The sequence below is a fragment of the Sylvia atricapilla genome, chromosome 13, assembly GCF_009819655.1.
Source record: "Sylvia atricapilla isolate bSylAtr1 chromosome 13, bSylAtr1.pri, whole genome shotgun sequence".
Taxonomy (NCBI): domain Eukaryota; kingdom Metazoa; phylum Chordata; class Aves; order Passeriformes; family Sylviidae; genus Sylvia; species Sylvia atricapilla.
The window spans coordinates 6,045,237-6,060,531 of NC_089152.1; the positions used below are offsets into that span (position 1 = coordinate 6,045,237).

General features: G+C 46.5%; 1 protein-coding gene across 6 annotated transcripts in view; it reads right to left on the reverse strand.

The window, feature by feature from the left end:
- Window positions 1-15,295, reverse strand: part of CHD2 (chromodomain helicase DNA binding protein 2) — an 81,745-nt gene that overhangs the window by 24,244 nt on the left and 42,206 nt on the right. For 4 of the 6 annotated variants that reach the window (XM_066328280.1, XM_066328279.1, XM_066328281.1 and 1 more), the window contains 8 exons: window positions 12,620-12,827; window positions 9,843-9,929; window positions 4,884-4,945; window positions 3,488-3,610; window positions 3,029-3,175; window positions 2,006-2,139; window positions 1,131-1,356; window positions 322-422 (listed from right to left, as the gene is read on the reverse strand). In XM_066328280.1, the coding sequence (XP_066184377.1) occupies window positions 322-422; window positions 1,131-1,356; window positions 2,006-2,139; window positions 3,029-3,175; window positions 3,488-3,610; window positions 4,884-4,945; window positions 9,843-9,929; window positions 12,620-12,827 (1,088 nt within the window). Of the gene's footprint in view, window positions 1-321; window positions 423-1,130; window positions 1,357-2,005; window positions 2,140-3,028; window positions 3,176-3,487; window positions 3,611-4,883; window positions 4,946-8,700; window positions 8,822-9,842; window positions 9,930-12,619; window positions 12,828-15,295 lie in introns of those variants that run through there. The other 2 variants (XM_066328285.1, XM_066328284.1) reach the window with 2 other exon arrangements.

The following is a 15,295-nucleotide window of genomic DNA, read 5'->3' on the forward strand; positions in this document are numbered from 1 at the left end:
TCTTACATCCAAAGGGCTGAAGACAAAGAAATTCAGTAGCAACAATTTTAGCAACCCGTTGGAAACTAGTGTGTAATCCCATACTCCAGACAAGGAGAGTCACTGATTTGTATTCCTTGTAAATACAAACCTGCAAAACTGGATTTCTACTGTCCAAATTCCTAAATTTCACACAATGAAATACAGTAAACACCATGAGGTTTTCTTCAGGGATACTGGAGGACAGGGAAGACGAGAGAACTGTACACTCATTCTGCTGTCACACGGAATAAAATTCCCATTCCTACTTTACCCCTTTACCAAAGTCTTGGTTCCACTTACCAATTACCCTCTCCACTATTTGATACTGTTTGTTCAGCTCTGAAGCCAGTTCTTGTTGGCAGTTGAAATATTCTACATCTTCAGGTGATACTTTGCCCAGCCTAGATGCAAAATAATTCAAAACAAAAACCAAGAAAAGACTGTAACGCTTCTGTCATAGTGCTCATGGATGTTGCATAGACAAAAATCTACTTTCTGTCAGACAAGTGACAGGGGCAAACTACTATTACATGACATGTTTCTTAAATTTCCTAAAATTATAAATTATTGCTGAGAAGCAAATGTCATAGATGTTCAGATTGTCCCCCTGTTAAATGCTGCCTTATTCTGATGCAAGAATCAGTCTCAAAACAGGAACCAAATAGAGATGGAAGCTGCTACTCCAGCCTCAGCACTTTGGAAAGACACTGTAGCTCCCCTTATAGTTCCTGGGGAAGTTTGACATAAACTGATGCGAAAAGTTGCACACAGAGAAGGCCATAATGGTTAATAAAACTGCAAGTCCCCACAGCACCTCCTGGGCCAGGGGAGTCTGTGCACCATTTATTTGTCATTAGCCTTCCCAACTCTTAAGCCTAAGAAGTGGCAATAGCGCGGATTTTATGCCTTGTCCTCTCCATTTTCCAACCATCCACACCACAGATATTATTTCTGTGTGGGGTGATGCTCCTCAGCAGGCAGAGGGAGACCAGAGTGCACATGAAATGCACTTTATTTGAAGAAATCAAGCATTTCCACTCATGACTCCTCAAACCTCTGGCTAAAAACAATTTGCCCAAGGCCAAATCACTGCTTTAAGTGAAGCCTACCATTGCTTGATCTCCTCCTCTTTTTTCTTGAAATTTTCCAGCTTTTTCAGGCCCTTCACTTTCTGCTGCTGCAAGGACTCCTCGCTCTCCCACGTGCTGTGGATGTATGACCAGCCTTTCCATTTGATCAGGTACTGGACCTCCCCCTCATCCTTCTCGGGGTCGAAGTCGGCGCTGGGGTTGCCGTTGGCCTCGGTCACGTACACTGTGGTGGAAGCTCCAATGGCTGCAAGAGAAACCAGCCTGCATTTGGTACTCTCATTTGGACATCAACTGCATTAGAGCAGGACCTTCCTCTCCTAACACATCTTTTGTGGGAGCACAAAGAACGTCCAGAAGATTCTGCAACACTATAAGGCAGGCACACAAAAGTTTTCCATACAACAGAATCTTTTAAAATCTGTCATAAGTAGCTTTTCTTTAAGTATAATTCAAAGGCCTCTTGAAAGTGTTCACAACCATTCAGTTTCACAAAAACACTTTTGTAAGGCTTTGAGAACAAAACATTGGCTTTATTTTCATTATGGCTTTGTCAATGGGGCTATGAAAACTGACTCTCCTAGATCTGTTTTATATTTCAAAGCAGGGAAAAGCAGGAATTGCAGAACAATGGCTGCGTCTTTAAAATGCGTGCAGGCTAAATGAAAGCTGCAGAGAACATCAACTACAGAGATGTTAGGCTTTTCAATATCATATGTTACAAAAGCTATTGCATATTACAAGACGTAAATAAGAGGCATAGAGGAAAAGATGAAAAGCACTGAAACAACCCTTGGCCCCACTTTAAAGTTGCGAAAACATTGCAGCAGCTGAAGAGAAACCGTGAGCGCGCGCAATTGCCATCAGAAATAAAGGCTTCTTCCAGAGCCACGCACCTCCCTTTTTTCCAAGCCTGATGTCCAAGACTTTCTCAATAGTTTCACTGTTGTCTTGCTGTTCATCAGCTCCTTCCCCAGTCATCTCTATCAGGTCATCAGAATCCGTCTCAAAATCATCATCCTCTTTGTAGCTGAGTAAGATCAAAACCAAACTGATATAAATAAAACCCTTGACTCTTCCCAGCACACCACCACAGAGAATGGCTCAGACTGGAGCACCTTCTGCAGCATTTATCCTGTGGTTTAGTGCACATTCAGCACACACATGTCTTAAAGTCATCCATTCAGTATTTTTTCCCAAGACACTTAAAGCTACACTTTCAGACTAACCCTCTATCTTGCCCATATAGTTTTGCTGACGATGGCCAATATCAAATGATTCACAAGGTGGAACAATCCCTGCAGCAGAAGCAAGGCCATAAGAGAAAATCTCCACTACTGAGGGAAACATTATTCTATGAAGGTTGCAGAGCATGAAAAAGGCTACATGGGTGCCTACACTGCCCTAGGAACTGCACTTCTGGTCTTTAATGAATGTTTAACCACTAGAAAATATCATTTGGATGGCTCTTTGCAAGCCCCTTATTGGGACTCCCCAAAGGTGAGAAAGTACACTGGGGAATGGATACCTCCACCCTGTCTCAACACACTGTCCCCAGGGCACTACCTATCAGCCACTCTCAGACAATTGGTCCAGTCCAGCACAGCTGCTCCCTTTTGCTCATTTTCATCTATTATTTGCAATTATTAATCTCATCTGAGAGTGCTTTAGAAATATTAACCAAACCTGCTCACGTTCCTCTAAGAGGGACTGGTAAACATTCCCTCCTACACAGATGGCAAAATGAGGAAAACCCGAAATGGGCCCAGCAGGAACCTGTCAAAAGAGCCACACCTCAGCCACAGCTCTCTGTAGGGCAGAGCAGGGTCTCTGCAGGACCACACAAGGAGTCAGGGCCCCCAGTGCTCCCCTTCCCCAGCCAGCTCTCCCTCCCAAGCAATCCCCACTCTTCTTCACACCTGACATTTTTGGCTGCTCTTCGCCGAGTTTGTCTCTTGGGAGTCTCGTCATCTTCATCATCATCGTCATCTTCAGATGAGTCTGGTTTCTTCCTCTTCCCACGCTGGATTTTGTGGGGCTTTTTAACACCAGTTTTGGCCACTGTTCTAAAATAAGAGTTAATAAAGCCATAATACAGCATGGTTTATGTAAATATCCACTTTAGTAAGTCTTTAAGGAAGCACAAATCTCAAATATTAGACTCCTAAGGGATTTAATCTGCTCTAATTATCATGGAAACCAGTCTAGTGCTCACTAAAGCATGAGATGGGGAGATGAAGGAGTAACTAGGCCCTAGGTTTACTAGGTCATAAACAAAGGTAATATTGCAGGAAAAATACACATTCATAAGTGACAAATAGGGATTTCCTCTCCACACAGCATAGGCAGGAAAAGATACTGAACCAGCCATTCCTTACCTCCTTTGGACAGGTCTTCTTGCTTTAATTTTCTTCGGTTCAGGCTCACTCTCTCCACTGGTGCCTTGCTCCCCTCCATCTTCATCCTCTTCTCCAGCAGAGACCTCTCTTTTCCATTTAATTCTGCAGTCAGAAATGTAGGTCATGAAGGGCAATGATATTTCTACACAAATACTTGGTGAAACAAACCATCAGGGCCACAATTAGAGGAAAAAAGTCCAAAACTGTATCCTTGGCTGTTCAGTGCAATGCAGGGGGGATGTTGTGTGGTGATTCTCTGTTTTCAGGAGGTGGGTCTCATTCACTTGCTCACACACTGGTAGGTTTGCCTTGAGTGAGAGCAGCTCTTACTACATGCTGGTGGCAGAGCTGTACTGCTCAAACCCAGGTGGGCAAGGCTTTGATTGATGACATTTTTTCTACTTCTCCATTTTTGAGATGGGCTAGAAGGATCTGAAGAGAAGTGCTCACTGTCACAGAGCAGGAGCCATAACATGCACAGTTACATGAGCTCCTTGGAGCCCAGAAAATGGAACAAGTCTCCTGCCATCAAAACTCTCCTGCCAATTCAAGTGTCCAAGTGTGAAGCCACATTTTACCATTAGTGGAAGGAAGCACATTCTCTGGGGGCAACTAGGAATAAAGCTGCAGCTCCAAAATGCCTTTTGGAGGAGCCCCTCTTCTCTCCAAGAGGAGATAGAGTACAAGGATCATTGTACTTGCCCAGGAGAGGTCCATACTACCACAGTCCTCCCTGTGCTTTATCACCTTCCCTCCTGCACTGATGGGTACAACTAAATGAAGAGTTGAAAGACAAGAAAGCAACCAGGATCATGTAGCTCTGTTCAGAGATGTTCTCCATCAGGCAGCTTATAGTTCCCCACTTCAATTTAGTATTTGGGAAAACTAGAAGGTACTTCTTAGATGGGAAAAGGCAGTAATTGAACTCAAGTTATGGTGCTTAGACATCCAAAGCATTCTTTATGGGAGTGCTTTAGTTTTAACAGAGGGTTATAAAAGATAAAAGAGGATAATAATTTGGCATTTTATTCTCAGTTAATCAAAAAGGTGGGAGGAGAAGGGATTAAACTGTTTTAAGTATCTCTGAAGGGGAATCAGTAACCTGATAGAAAAGTGAAAGACTTTCACAACACAAAGTGAACCTGACTCATTCAGATTCTGTCACAGGCACAGCAGGAAAATACAAACAAAAGCTGGGAAATTGCATCCATCTATAGATTCATATTCATATTTCAGTAGTAAACAAAAGTATTTTTAAAGTACTTATTTTACAAGCTCACCGTGTTGACAACTCCTCGCAAACAATCCAATACACTACTGTTCTGAGAAATAAACCAAAGCATCACCACTCGAAACCTTTTTCTTAGAAACTTACTTTCTTTTCAACTGCTTCTGGCGTCTTCTTTTTGGGCTCTCATTTTCAGATTCACTACTTGCCTTTAATTGAAAAGAAAGAAAATCAAGTTGTAGGCTTCACTGTGGACTGGCTCCTGAAGGGTGCAAGTGAAACACGTGCTTGTGGTCTAAGCCAGGGTCCTTTCCCTGCAGCCTGAAGGACACCTTGGTGCAGAGCAGCCTCCTCCCAGCACAGCCACCTCAGCTGCTCAGTCCTGCTGCTCTGCTCTCAGTGTGAGGAAGAAAGCTCTGCAGGAAGCCTGAAGCTCTACAACATCACCTATCTTGAAGTCCCTGAGCTCAGCACCCATCAGCACCAACCCTCAGTGCCCAACGAACACCATGGTAGTAGTGGCCAGGCAGACCTGCAGTGTGTGCAACACCTCAGGGATTGCAAACCCACGGGTGAATTCATCCCAACAAATGCATTATGAGCTCTGCCTTCATTGCAAAAACCTCCTACAAGGAATGAAATAAAAATATTGTCATAAAAAGGCAATATTCTCATCAAAAGTGTCCCTGTCTTGCTGTTGGGTTTTTTCTCCCACAGCAAAAGTCACCAAGGACCATACTCGGTCAGAGCTGTGTCCTGCTGCTTTCCTTCCTCCTAGTCCTACAGTCTCCATCAGTGAAGTCTCTCTGGCTAAATATATCTAGAGCTATTCTAACTACTTGCTGTGTCATTTTAAAAGTGGGCGTCATGAATTCCCACAGACCAAGATAGCTAAAATAATCTCTTTATGCTGGTTGTACACAACTCCATTTTCATAAAAACTAGTCAACCATGAAAACAGATCACCACAGAGATAACATGACTTCTCCTTAGCCTCCCCCAGAACACACAAATAGGCTGGGACAAAACTGAAGAAACCCATGTGAGATTTCTAAAGTTTTAAAATGACAGAAGTAGACTCCAAGATTGCTTGCTCCACACACTTACTGGAAATCATTCACTCCCAGCTGCTTTTTGCCACAGTATTCAGCCTTGGCTTCAGGAACTGTCTGTCCATCACCATGGGTACCACAGTTTTCATGCTGTGACATCCCCACTGCCCTCCTGGACAGAGCTCACACAGCTGTGCACACAAGGACCTTGTGAAATGGTGTGAGCTGCAACATGCATTCTTCATTCCCATTTTCCAGCTTTCCTTCCATCAATAGAAACTTCTGCCTCACATCAGTGTATCCACCAAATACACTAAAATACTGGATGCCATGTCTGACCATGAGCTTTCCTGGATTTGGTGTCAGATTTGCATGTGGCACAATAACACCTTTTGCACCATATCTCACTACAAACATGTTCATCCACCTGTTTCATGGCCCTGCATGAAATCCCTGTCTCATTTACCAACCATGAAGCAAGTGCCTGGCAAACACCCTGGAGAGCCCTACCTACCCTTGCAACACAACCCAAACATTCCACAGATTTCAGTTTTGACACACAAAATTTAAAAGTCATCAGTTTTCCTTTTCTCTATTTTAATCTCTTTTCCACTTTCTGAAGCTTTTCCATTCCAATTTGGCATGATTTTAACAGTTGCCCCTCACTGCACGTTTACTTTTGCTGTCTTTTGGCAAGCCACAAGTAAAGAGGGGTGGATTTCTCTTCTGCTCTACGTCAGAGATCACATTGGGAGAACACCAAATACAACCTTTAGCTCTTTGAAATTCACTCCACTTTTGTGCCAAAATCCCATTTTCCAAGTTTCTAGTGTCCATTTTCCTAATGCCTGTACTCTCCCCCTGCTCTGTCACTGTCTCCACGAAGTTGATGATAATCTCTAAATGACTCAACTTTTACTCTGCTCTTCCACCTTGAAAAATTTAACTTGTGACTGCAGCTCAGCCACCTTCTCTTACAGTTTTCAAAGACAGCATTGTCTCTTTTGGATGGTGTCAAGCCCAGCCCCATCTCCTCTGACACAGGCAGTCCCCAGCCTGAGTCATCTGCCTGCCTTGTGCTGCCACATCCTCCCCATCCCAGTATGGAGTGCTGGGAAGCACCATGCCGCAGGTCCTCAGCCTCTCCTCCCTGCTCCCTCATGTCTCCTGGTGGTAAATTCCTTGTTTAAGGAAGCACAGAGGACAGCCAGAGACTAAACTCTAGTGCTCCAGAAAAGCTGGAGAATCTCAGCTCACCAGGTTAGTCTTATGTCTGCTGAACTTCTCTTTCACAGTGAGACGAGCAGTGTTTGAATTTTCAGCAAATACATGAGGCAAAGCATTGACCAGAATGCAAATGAGCAGGGTTTTTTTTTACAGTAAGAAAACCAGCTGTATTTTTAGAACACACTGGTGCGTGACTTCTGGCCTCTCTCTGACAGAAAAAATACACTGACATTTGTCACCAATTTCAATCTGAAACTATTCTTTTTATAGTAAAAAGATTGTGTCTGGCTGGGGCACATTTATTTCGCAACTGCCCCGGAATCACAGAATGATGAAACGATGAAATGGTTTGGGTTGGAAGGGACCTTGAAGATCATTCAGTTCCAACCCCATGCCATGGGCAGGGACATATTCCCCTAGACCAGGCTGCTCAGAGCCCCATCCAACCTGCCCTTGAACATTTCCAGGGATGGGGCAGCCACAGCTTCTCTGGGCACCTTGTGCTAGGGTCTCACCACCCTCACAGGGAAGAATTTCCTTTAAATATCTAACCTAAATCTCCCTTCTTTCAATTTAAAGACTCTGAAAGGCACCTGGTTCTGCACGTCTCACATCCCCTTGCTGAAACCTGAAGCTGATTTATTAACTGCAAAGAAAATGCCTGGGGAAGTAGTGTTTTTACTAAAAAACTCACACATTCTCTTGTTCCTGGAGACAGCTCTGGGCCTCTGAGCAGATCTGTGCTCCTATGCAAAGCTACATTTTCGCTTCCCCGAAGGCTCAGCCCACGCCTGGGTATTGATCATGAGTTATCACCCTCCCTGATTGCACCTCGGACACCTACACAACGAGCCCAGAAATCCCCAGAAGGTAACCATTTCTAACACACAAACAACCCTACCCAGAGTGCAGCTCTCAGAGGACACAGTGATTGAGCAGGGCCCCAAAACCCGAATCACCTCCACCTCTGCGCCATCTCCCCCGTGCAGGTGAGTCACGGGGCAGCGCAGGGAGCTGGGGTGGCTCATCCTTGCTCTGGTCTCTGAGCCTGCCACACTGCCTGCACAATGCTCTTTGCTAATCTGCAAAGCAGCATTAGGGAAGAAGGCAATTACGAGCCGCTCAGACACTGTGCTGGAAGTCCCAAGCAGCAAGCGAGAGATGCAGGTCACTGGTGACAGGATTAACCCTCCAAAGGCAAAAAATCGTTTTCAGATGTGCCTTGGGTTTCTGTCCCCTCCAGCAGCAGCAAAGCGTGCTCAGCACCACGCAGGCTTGATCTATGCTATTTCCTCTCTCTCTTGGCATCTTCCAAGAGCATGACTTTCCATCTCCTGCTCTCTTCGAGGTGCCGGCATTGTGCTCCTGACAGGCCACACCTTCCATCGGACTCTGCTGCAGATGGGAGTTGCCCTGTAGGGACCAGTCAGTGTTGCTTTGGGGAGAAAGGGGTGAGGGCGTGCTCCAATTTTTTTAATTTCAGCTGTTTCACAGAAGTTGCAGTGGGGGTCATTTGGAGGTTTTTTGTTTTTTACAATATTTTGTGGTATAGCAAAGTTTTTGCATCTCAGATTTTTAATTTTTTTTTATTTTTACCTTAAGTAGTAGGAAATAAAGATATTGAAAAAGAAAACAACATTTGCAAAACCACGTAATATTGTAAAACAAAAAAAGAAGGGACTTACCTGGGCCCCTAAGAGGGCAGGGGGGTGTGCAGCGGAGCTCTGGGGTGGGTGTGAGGTTGCTGGCACAGTGCATGCCGGGGCATCGCACAGAGGGGCGGCCGGCCAGCCCAGCCTCTGCCAACTTGAAAAGGAAAACAAAAGCTACGTCAATGATGCACCCCGAGCCCCTTCCTGACCTCTGCTCTGCGGGACAGCCAGCACAGGAGTCTGGAGGGCAGCTGGTGGCACTGGGGTGCCACCAAGGCTCAGCAGTAACACACCAGAGCAAGGAGCTGGGAACCTGCGTGTGACTCCTAGAGCATCCAAACACACACCGTGGTGGTGAGGCACAGCCCAAGTCAGAGAGCACCACTGGGCTCCTGCTCTGCTCAAAGTCTGCTGCTTATCTTCAGAATCCCAGCCCCAAGCCCCAAGCTCTCCAAAAATGCCTCTCTCTGGTTCTCCTTCCCCTCTGCTATAGCTACTCGATATTCCTAAAGACCTGCAGATGAAACGCTCCATGCAGAAAACTAAAACCTGTCAGATGCAAAAGAAGGCCACACCTAATTTCTACATCTTCAGAGAAAAAAAACCACAACAGTGTTCTGAAACAGGAAAAATTAGAAGGTTTGGCTGCCAGGCTCTGACCACTGTCATCTTCAGCTGAAGCATAAAAGACTCCCCAATATTCAACCAAAGAAAAGTGATATGTCATAAAGCTGCACACATACAAATGCATTTATTAGTGGGATCTATTCCAGGATGGGCAACAATGATATTTTTGTCACTATGAGGTGTTTCTGGGAACTTTCCTTTATTCCTGGTTGGATTTGTGTTGCATTTTGGTTTTGTTCTGTGTTTTTTTTTAATTACATAGACTCCTCTTCAGGATGTTCCTACAGCAGAGCATGACTTGCACTACACCCCATTCCAGCAATCAGATCAGTGCATGCAGATCTCAGCTCACACTGTGTCCTGCTCACTCCAGAGGTCTCAGGCCAAGGATCCAGCTGCAGGGCTGAGACCTCAACTGTGAGCTCCAACATCCATGAACCAAGCTGGGACTCAGTGTTTATAAGGCAATGCAGTTGAAACCTCCCTTTCCTCTTTGGGTTTGGTTGGTTTTATATGTTCAGTAATCCCTCATCCTTTTTTTTCCTTACCTCATCTTTTATATTAAATCGTGACGGTTCTTGTCTGCTTCGGTTTGACCTCCTAACCCCATAAACATCAGGATATTCTTCCCACATCTGCAAAATAAACAGACCATCAGAAGGCCTGCTTCACCCCAATTATTTTTGACATTCTAGAGAAGTTTGATGATGTCTTAAAAAAAATCAGTGAAGAAACACAGGGAATTAGCAACCAGTAGATGGACAGTTTAAAAAACTGGCTGAAAAATATTATTATTATTTTGGGATATTTGGCACCTCTCTAAAGCAGCATGTGTTCTTCTCAGTCTTATCTTAACAGTGGTCCATCTTTTCACCGAGGAAGAAATCACTCTCCAGCTCACTCAGGCTGAAGGACAGTGTTGAGATAATGAGCCAAAGGAATGGAGGCAACACCTTGGACATGGAATGAACAGACTCAACAGGGCAATTCTCTGTTACTAACAGCTTCCAGCACAATTCCTTTCCTGGTGGAATGCCTCACCAGCTGCCTGGAGACATTGCCAGCTGCAGCTTCAAAGGTGAATTCTATGGCCCAGTCTGGATGGCAAATGGAGCAAGATACCCTGTCCTTTGGCAAGGCAAGGCAGTGGCTGCTGATTCCTCTCCTGAATGCACTGATGGGAATGTGGCTTGGCAGCACAGGACATGGAAGTGCAGAAGTGACTGCTGGGAATGGTTGTGCTCTTTGCTGTAAAACGAGGCCCTCACCAGTTCAATACACTGTGTATAGGAGCATGCAATTGTTCTTGTGGATGGGCAGGAGAAAGGGACACAAAAGTGAATGCCCTGAGGGGGATGAATGCAGAGTTGTGTTGGTGACACAGGACAAGATTTACAGGGCAGACACAAACCACCAGACCTCTCAAATTCCTACACAAGCAATTCCTCTCTCCCTCAGCAGAGCTCTTAGTTCTCTACATCTATTTGTTTCCTTCCAATTCTCTCTCCCTCCAATCCTCAAATATCTCTGCAAGCCACCGGCAGGAAAAGGAAATCAAAATATGCTGCCAGATGCAGCAGTGAGTGGGATTGAGAGTGTGATGGATACAAGGCTGCAGCCCAGCAATTTCTCTGCCTCTGTTAAAGGAGTAATGGGATAAGGGACAGACTGTGACAGTGTGTATCTGTTGGGCATGAAAGTACTGAGGTACATTCTCATGAAAGAGTAAACCCTCAAATTTAATGCTCCCCAAACCACTTGAAGAACTTGTCTTTTCATCTATTATATGGCATGGGTTTTGAATGTGGGAGCAACTTCCATGACAAATCTTAATAGCACCTGAAACAGATTAACCTCGCCTTCATGGGTGTATCTAAACAAATACCAAATAAACAATAATATAATTAATTGCATTGGTTATTCAAGGGGAAGAGGTATCAACATGCCTAGGTAACACCTAGCTAAGGAAGACACCCATTAACAGAGAAATTAAGGAAGGGAGAGGCTTTCTTATTAGAGGGTGTCCTGACCTTTTCATGTTTCATCCATGCTAATTATCACCCTGTGTATGGATGTGCTTCCTCACAGGATAATGTTAAGATTTATTGTTAGGGGCATGCTCTTAGAATCCTTCAGAGCAAGAGAAGACTTCCTTTGGTGCCCACTTATCAACAATAAACCTCAAATTTTAATATGGTGTTACCACAACTGCCTAATAAACTCATCCTCCCTTGCCAGTCCGAACACTGGAGGATTTAGCCATGACCTGAGCCAGCAGTCTGGAGCTCTGTGGAAGGGAGAAACTGGTAAAAAAATCCTCCTGTTCTCCCTGGCAGGTCTGTGGGAAGCACAGGCTGGAAGCACTCTCCTTCCTCCTTAATCTTTACACACATAACACCTTTCTCCATAAAACCCACTCTCAGGAGCAAGCTGTGCCCAATGCAACCCACGGCTAAGAACAACAGGACGGTTACACACCACAAACAAACAAGCTGACCTAACCAGAATTTTCTCCTTGTAAGAGAACCCAGTTCACTGAGTTCCTGTCTCCAAAAGGTATTTGGGTTGCTCTTTCTCACCTCACACTGCCCTGTGTTACTCAGGTGCCTCTATCCCTCAGGTAAAGCAGGTACCAGAGGTAAAGCTTCTGCCCTGAGGGGTGCAGAGGGTTCATATGCAGCAACACACAAAATCCCCTTTCCTGCAGGACAGCAAGTGGAGGGAAAACCCGGCTATCTGAGGGGTACTGCTAAGGAGGAGCTGAGAAGCTGCAAGGGAGAAAAAAAAAAAACCACAACAAAGAAGCACTGTTCTGGACTTTATAAATAATGAAGATTAAATAGCTTTTTCATTCTTTTTTCTTTCCCTATTTTTTTTTTTTTTGAGAGGAAGAGTGATGTAAAAAAACTCAAAGTGGTTCAAACTTCAAACTCTAAACAAACTTTCCTGATTATTTATCACATGGGGAGACTTTACTGCTTCTGAGGGAGACAGGAGAGAGGAGTGCAAAGACGGAGAGGATGAAATGACAGGATCATGTGCTGATGACAGGCAGCTGTCCCTCATTTGCACCAGTCAGCCCCATAACTATCTAGTTGGTGCCACAGGGGTTGTTCCACAAACACAGCGGCTCCTGCTCTCACAGCTGACACCAGCAGGGCTCCAGCACACAGACCAGCCTCTGGGGACACTGGAGGTCAGAGGCTGTTTGGTCCATGTGCCAAGTGGCCAGGAACCTGGGCACAGCTTCACTGAGGTCCTGCTGTCTGACCTTCCACGGTGGGTACAGGAATAACGTGTCTGTGCAGAGCAGCAGGGGTAATACCTTTTTAACATCTGCTATCCTTTCCTTCTTAGAGGCTGGTTTTTCTTTGGTTTCAGGAGGGGTCTGCTGGGATTTGGAACCCGTTGATTCACTTTCGGATTCAGACTGACTCTCAGAGGACTCGGAGCTGCTGTTTGACTCGCTGCCCTGCTCACTTTCAGACTGGCTTGCAGAGTCAGAGCCAGAGGCTTCTTCAGATGCCGAGTGACTAATGGTAGAGAAAGAAGAGGTTACATTTTAACTGCACTGGCACAGCTGTGAAATATGAAGCGAGCAAACCTGAGACATATCTGAGCCACAACAACAGGCTTGGAAAAGCCTGAACAAAAGTGTGGACCCTGCTGGCCCCAAAACTCCACATGAGCATTCTGCAGCAGAGTCGGTTCCTTCCCAGGACTGGCAACAAACACAGGTGAGAGTGCAGCCCCAAAAATCCCTGTCCAGGATCTCCTGCTCATCCAGAACAAAAGCAGTGCTGGTAGGTGAAGAGAAGCATGATCAGTACCAGGTGCTACTGGGAGGATCTGGCTGTCTTGGAGCGAGGAAGAGTAAGGTACAGTGGGAGCTGCAGCATCCAGAAACCAACCATCCTGCTGTATTAAATATAAGCAGTCGCTGCAGGACGGCTCTCCACTGCATCTCGGTGCGGCCAGTGATTCAAAATAATATCCACTTTCTGGACGAGGACAGTATCAAACACCATACCCATAACATCATGAATGATGTTAAATATGTCTTTTGCAAAAATAATGAATTCAGCAATGGGGCAGAAGAAAGAAGCTTATATGGCTTTTGGCTGGGGCAGCTTCTCTTTAAAGGATTACACCAGTGCTGTACAGACTGCATTTCTCAAACCAATAATGGGAGAGCAGAACACTAAGTGAGTGTAGTTCCTTGTTTTTTTAGCATCTTTATATAAAAATGGGTTAACTCACAGAGTATCCCCTTAAATAAAGGCTCCTCAACAAAACAATGAGAGGCCAAACTATTTTAGGTGGCCAAAATATTCAAAAACCTTTGCCCAATCACTCCCAACATATATATATTTTTAATTTTAAGATCCAAAAACCAGACTGAAATCTCAGTACACCTTATCACACACACGCTGGCAAGGCAGCATTCAAACCCCACTGCCACAAATAAAAACACGCTGACAATGATGCTACAAACCTTTGGAACAAGGAGCACCCCTTTCCCAGCCAGCTTTCCACTGGCAGCTGGATGTATTGGTGATATTTAAGGATTCACTTAGGTAGAACACTACGGAAGAAGAGTCAGGAAAACTTCACAGAGGGATTAACAGATTTTTATTTTTTTTTTCCTACTTTGGTACAAAAGTAACAAAGGACATCAAAGGCTTTGCTCAGATTTTATGATTCAAGGAAGAAATAACAGAAAGGAAAAAAAAAAAAAAAAAAAAAAAAAAAAAAAACAACAAACCAAAAAACCACAAACAAACCAACCCAACACACAATAACCCAAAAAAGAAAACACCGAAGCACGTGTACATGTACATTTCCATCCGCCGGCAGAGGGATCCCCAGCTGGGGATGCCGACGGAGCCGCGGCCCGGCCCGCTCCCGGCCGGGACAATCCCAGGATCCGGGGATGGGCCCGGAGCGGGCAGGGGGCAGCACCCGCCCGCCCTCAGGCGCCGCCGCCGCCATTTCGCGGCCGCCCCTGCGCCGCCATCTTGTGACCGCGGGGCTGTGCCCGAGCCCTGGGAGGGAGCGCTGGGATGGGGGAGCCCTGGGATAGAGCCCTGGGATAGAGCCCTGGGATAGAGCCCTGGGATGGGGGAGCCCTGGGATGGAGGAGCCCTGGGATGGAGGAGCCCTGGGATGGAGGAGCCCTGGCATGGGGGAGCCCTGGCATGGGGGAGCCCTGGCATGGGGGAGCCCTGGCATGGGGGAGCCCTGGGATGGAGGAGCCCTGGGATGGGGGAGCCCTGGGATGGGGGAGCCCTGGCATGGAGCAGCCCTGGGATGGGGGAGCCCTGGCATGGGGGAGCCCTGGGATGGAGGAGCCCTGGGATGGAGGAGCCCTGGGATGGAGCCCGGGCACTGCCCCGGGGAAGGGGAATCGCGGGGAGCGTGGCCCTCCGAGCCTGAGGGGACACAAACGGAGCCCGTTTCCTCCCTTCCGCAAGGAGCGGGGGCAGCCATCAGCCGTGGCTGCTGTTTCACTGTCCCAGCCTGGGTTAGAGGGGAACAGGGTTATCACATTGTGTCCTGCAGGTAGGACTGGAAATTCAGGTTGAACCACGGCCATTCCAGGCTGCCCAGTCCCTCGTGCCTGTCCCTGTCCATGGTTGAAGGATATCCATGAAAACCCAAAGAGCAGCCCCGTGCACAGTGTCCCACTACAGCCCTTGTTCTCTGGGCTATACAAGTCTCCCCCTTGTCCACCACAGCCCTCCACTGCCACAGCCAGAACCCACGGTGGTGCCCCACACATGACCTGTGGTGGTGCCATGGCCAGAACCCACGGAGGTGCCACAGGCGTGACCTGTGGTGGTGCCATGGCCAGAACCCACAGAGGTGCCACAGGCGTGACCTGTGGTGGTGCCATGGCCAGAACCCACGGTGGTGCCACAGGCGTGACCTGTGGTGGTGCCACACTGCTCCTGGGAATGGCACCCCAGCAGCCCTGCGGACAGATGTGTCCATAGGCAGG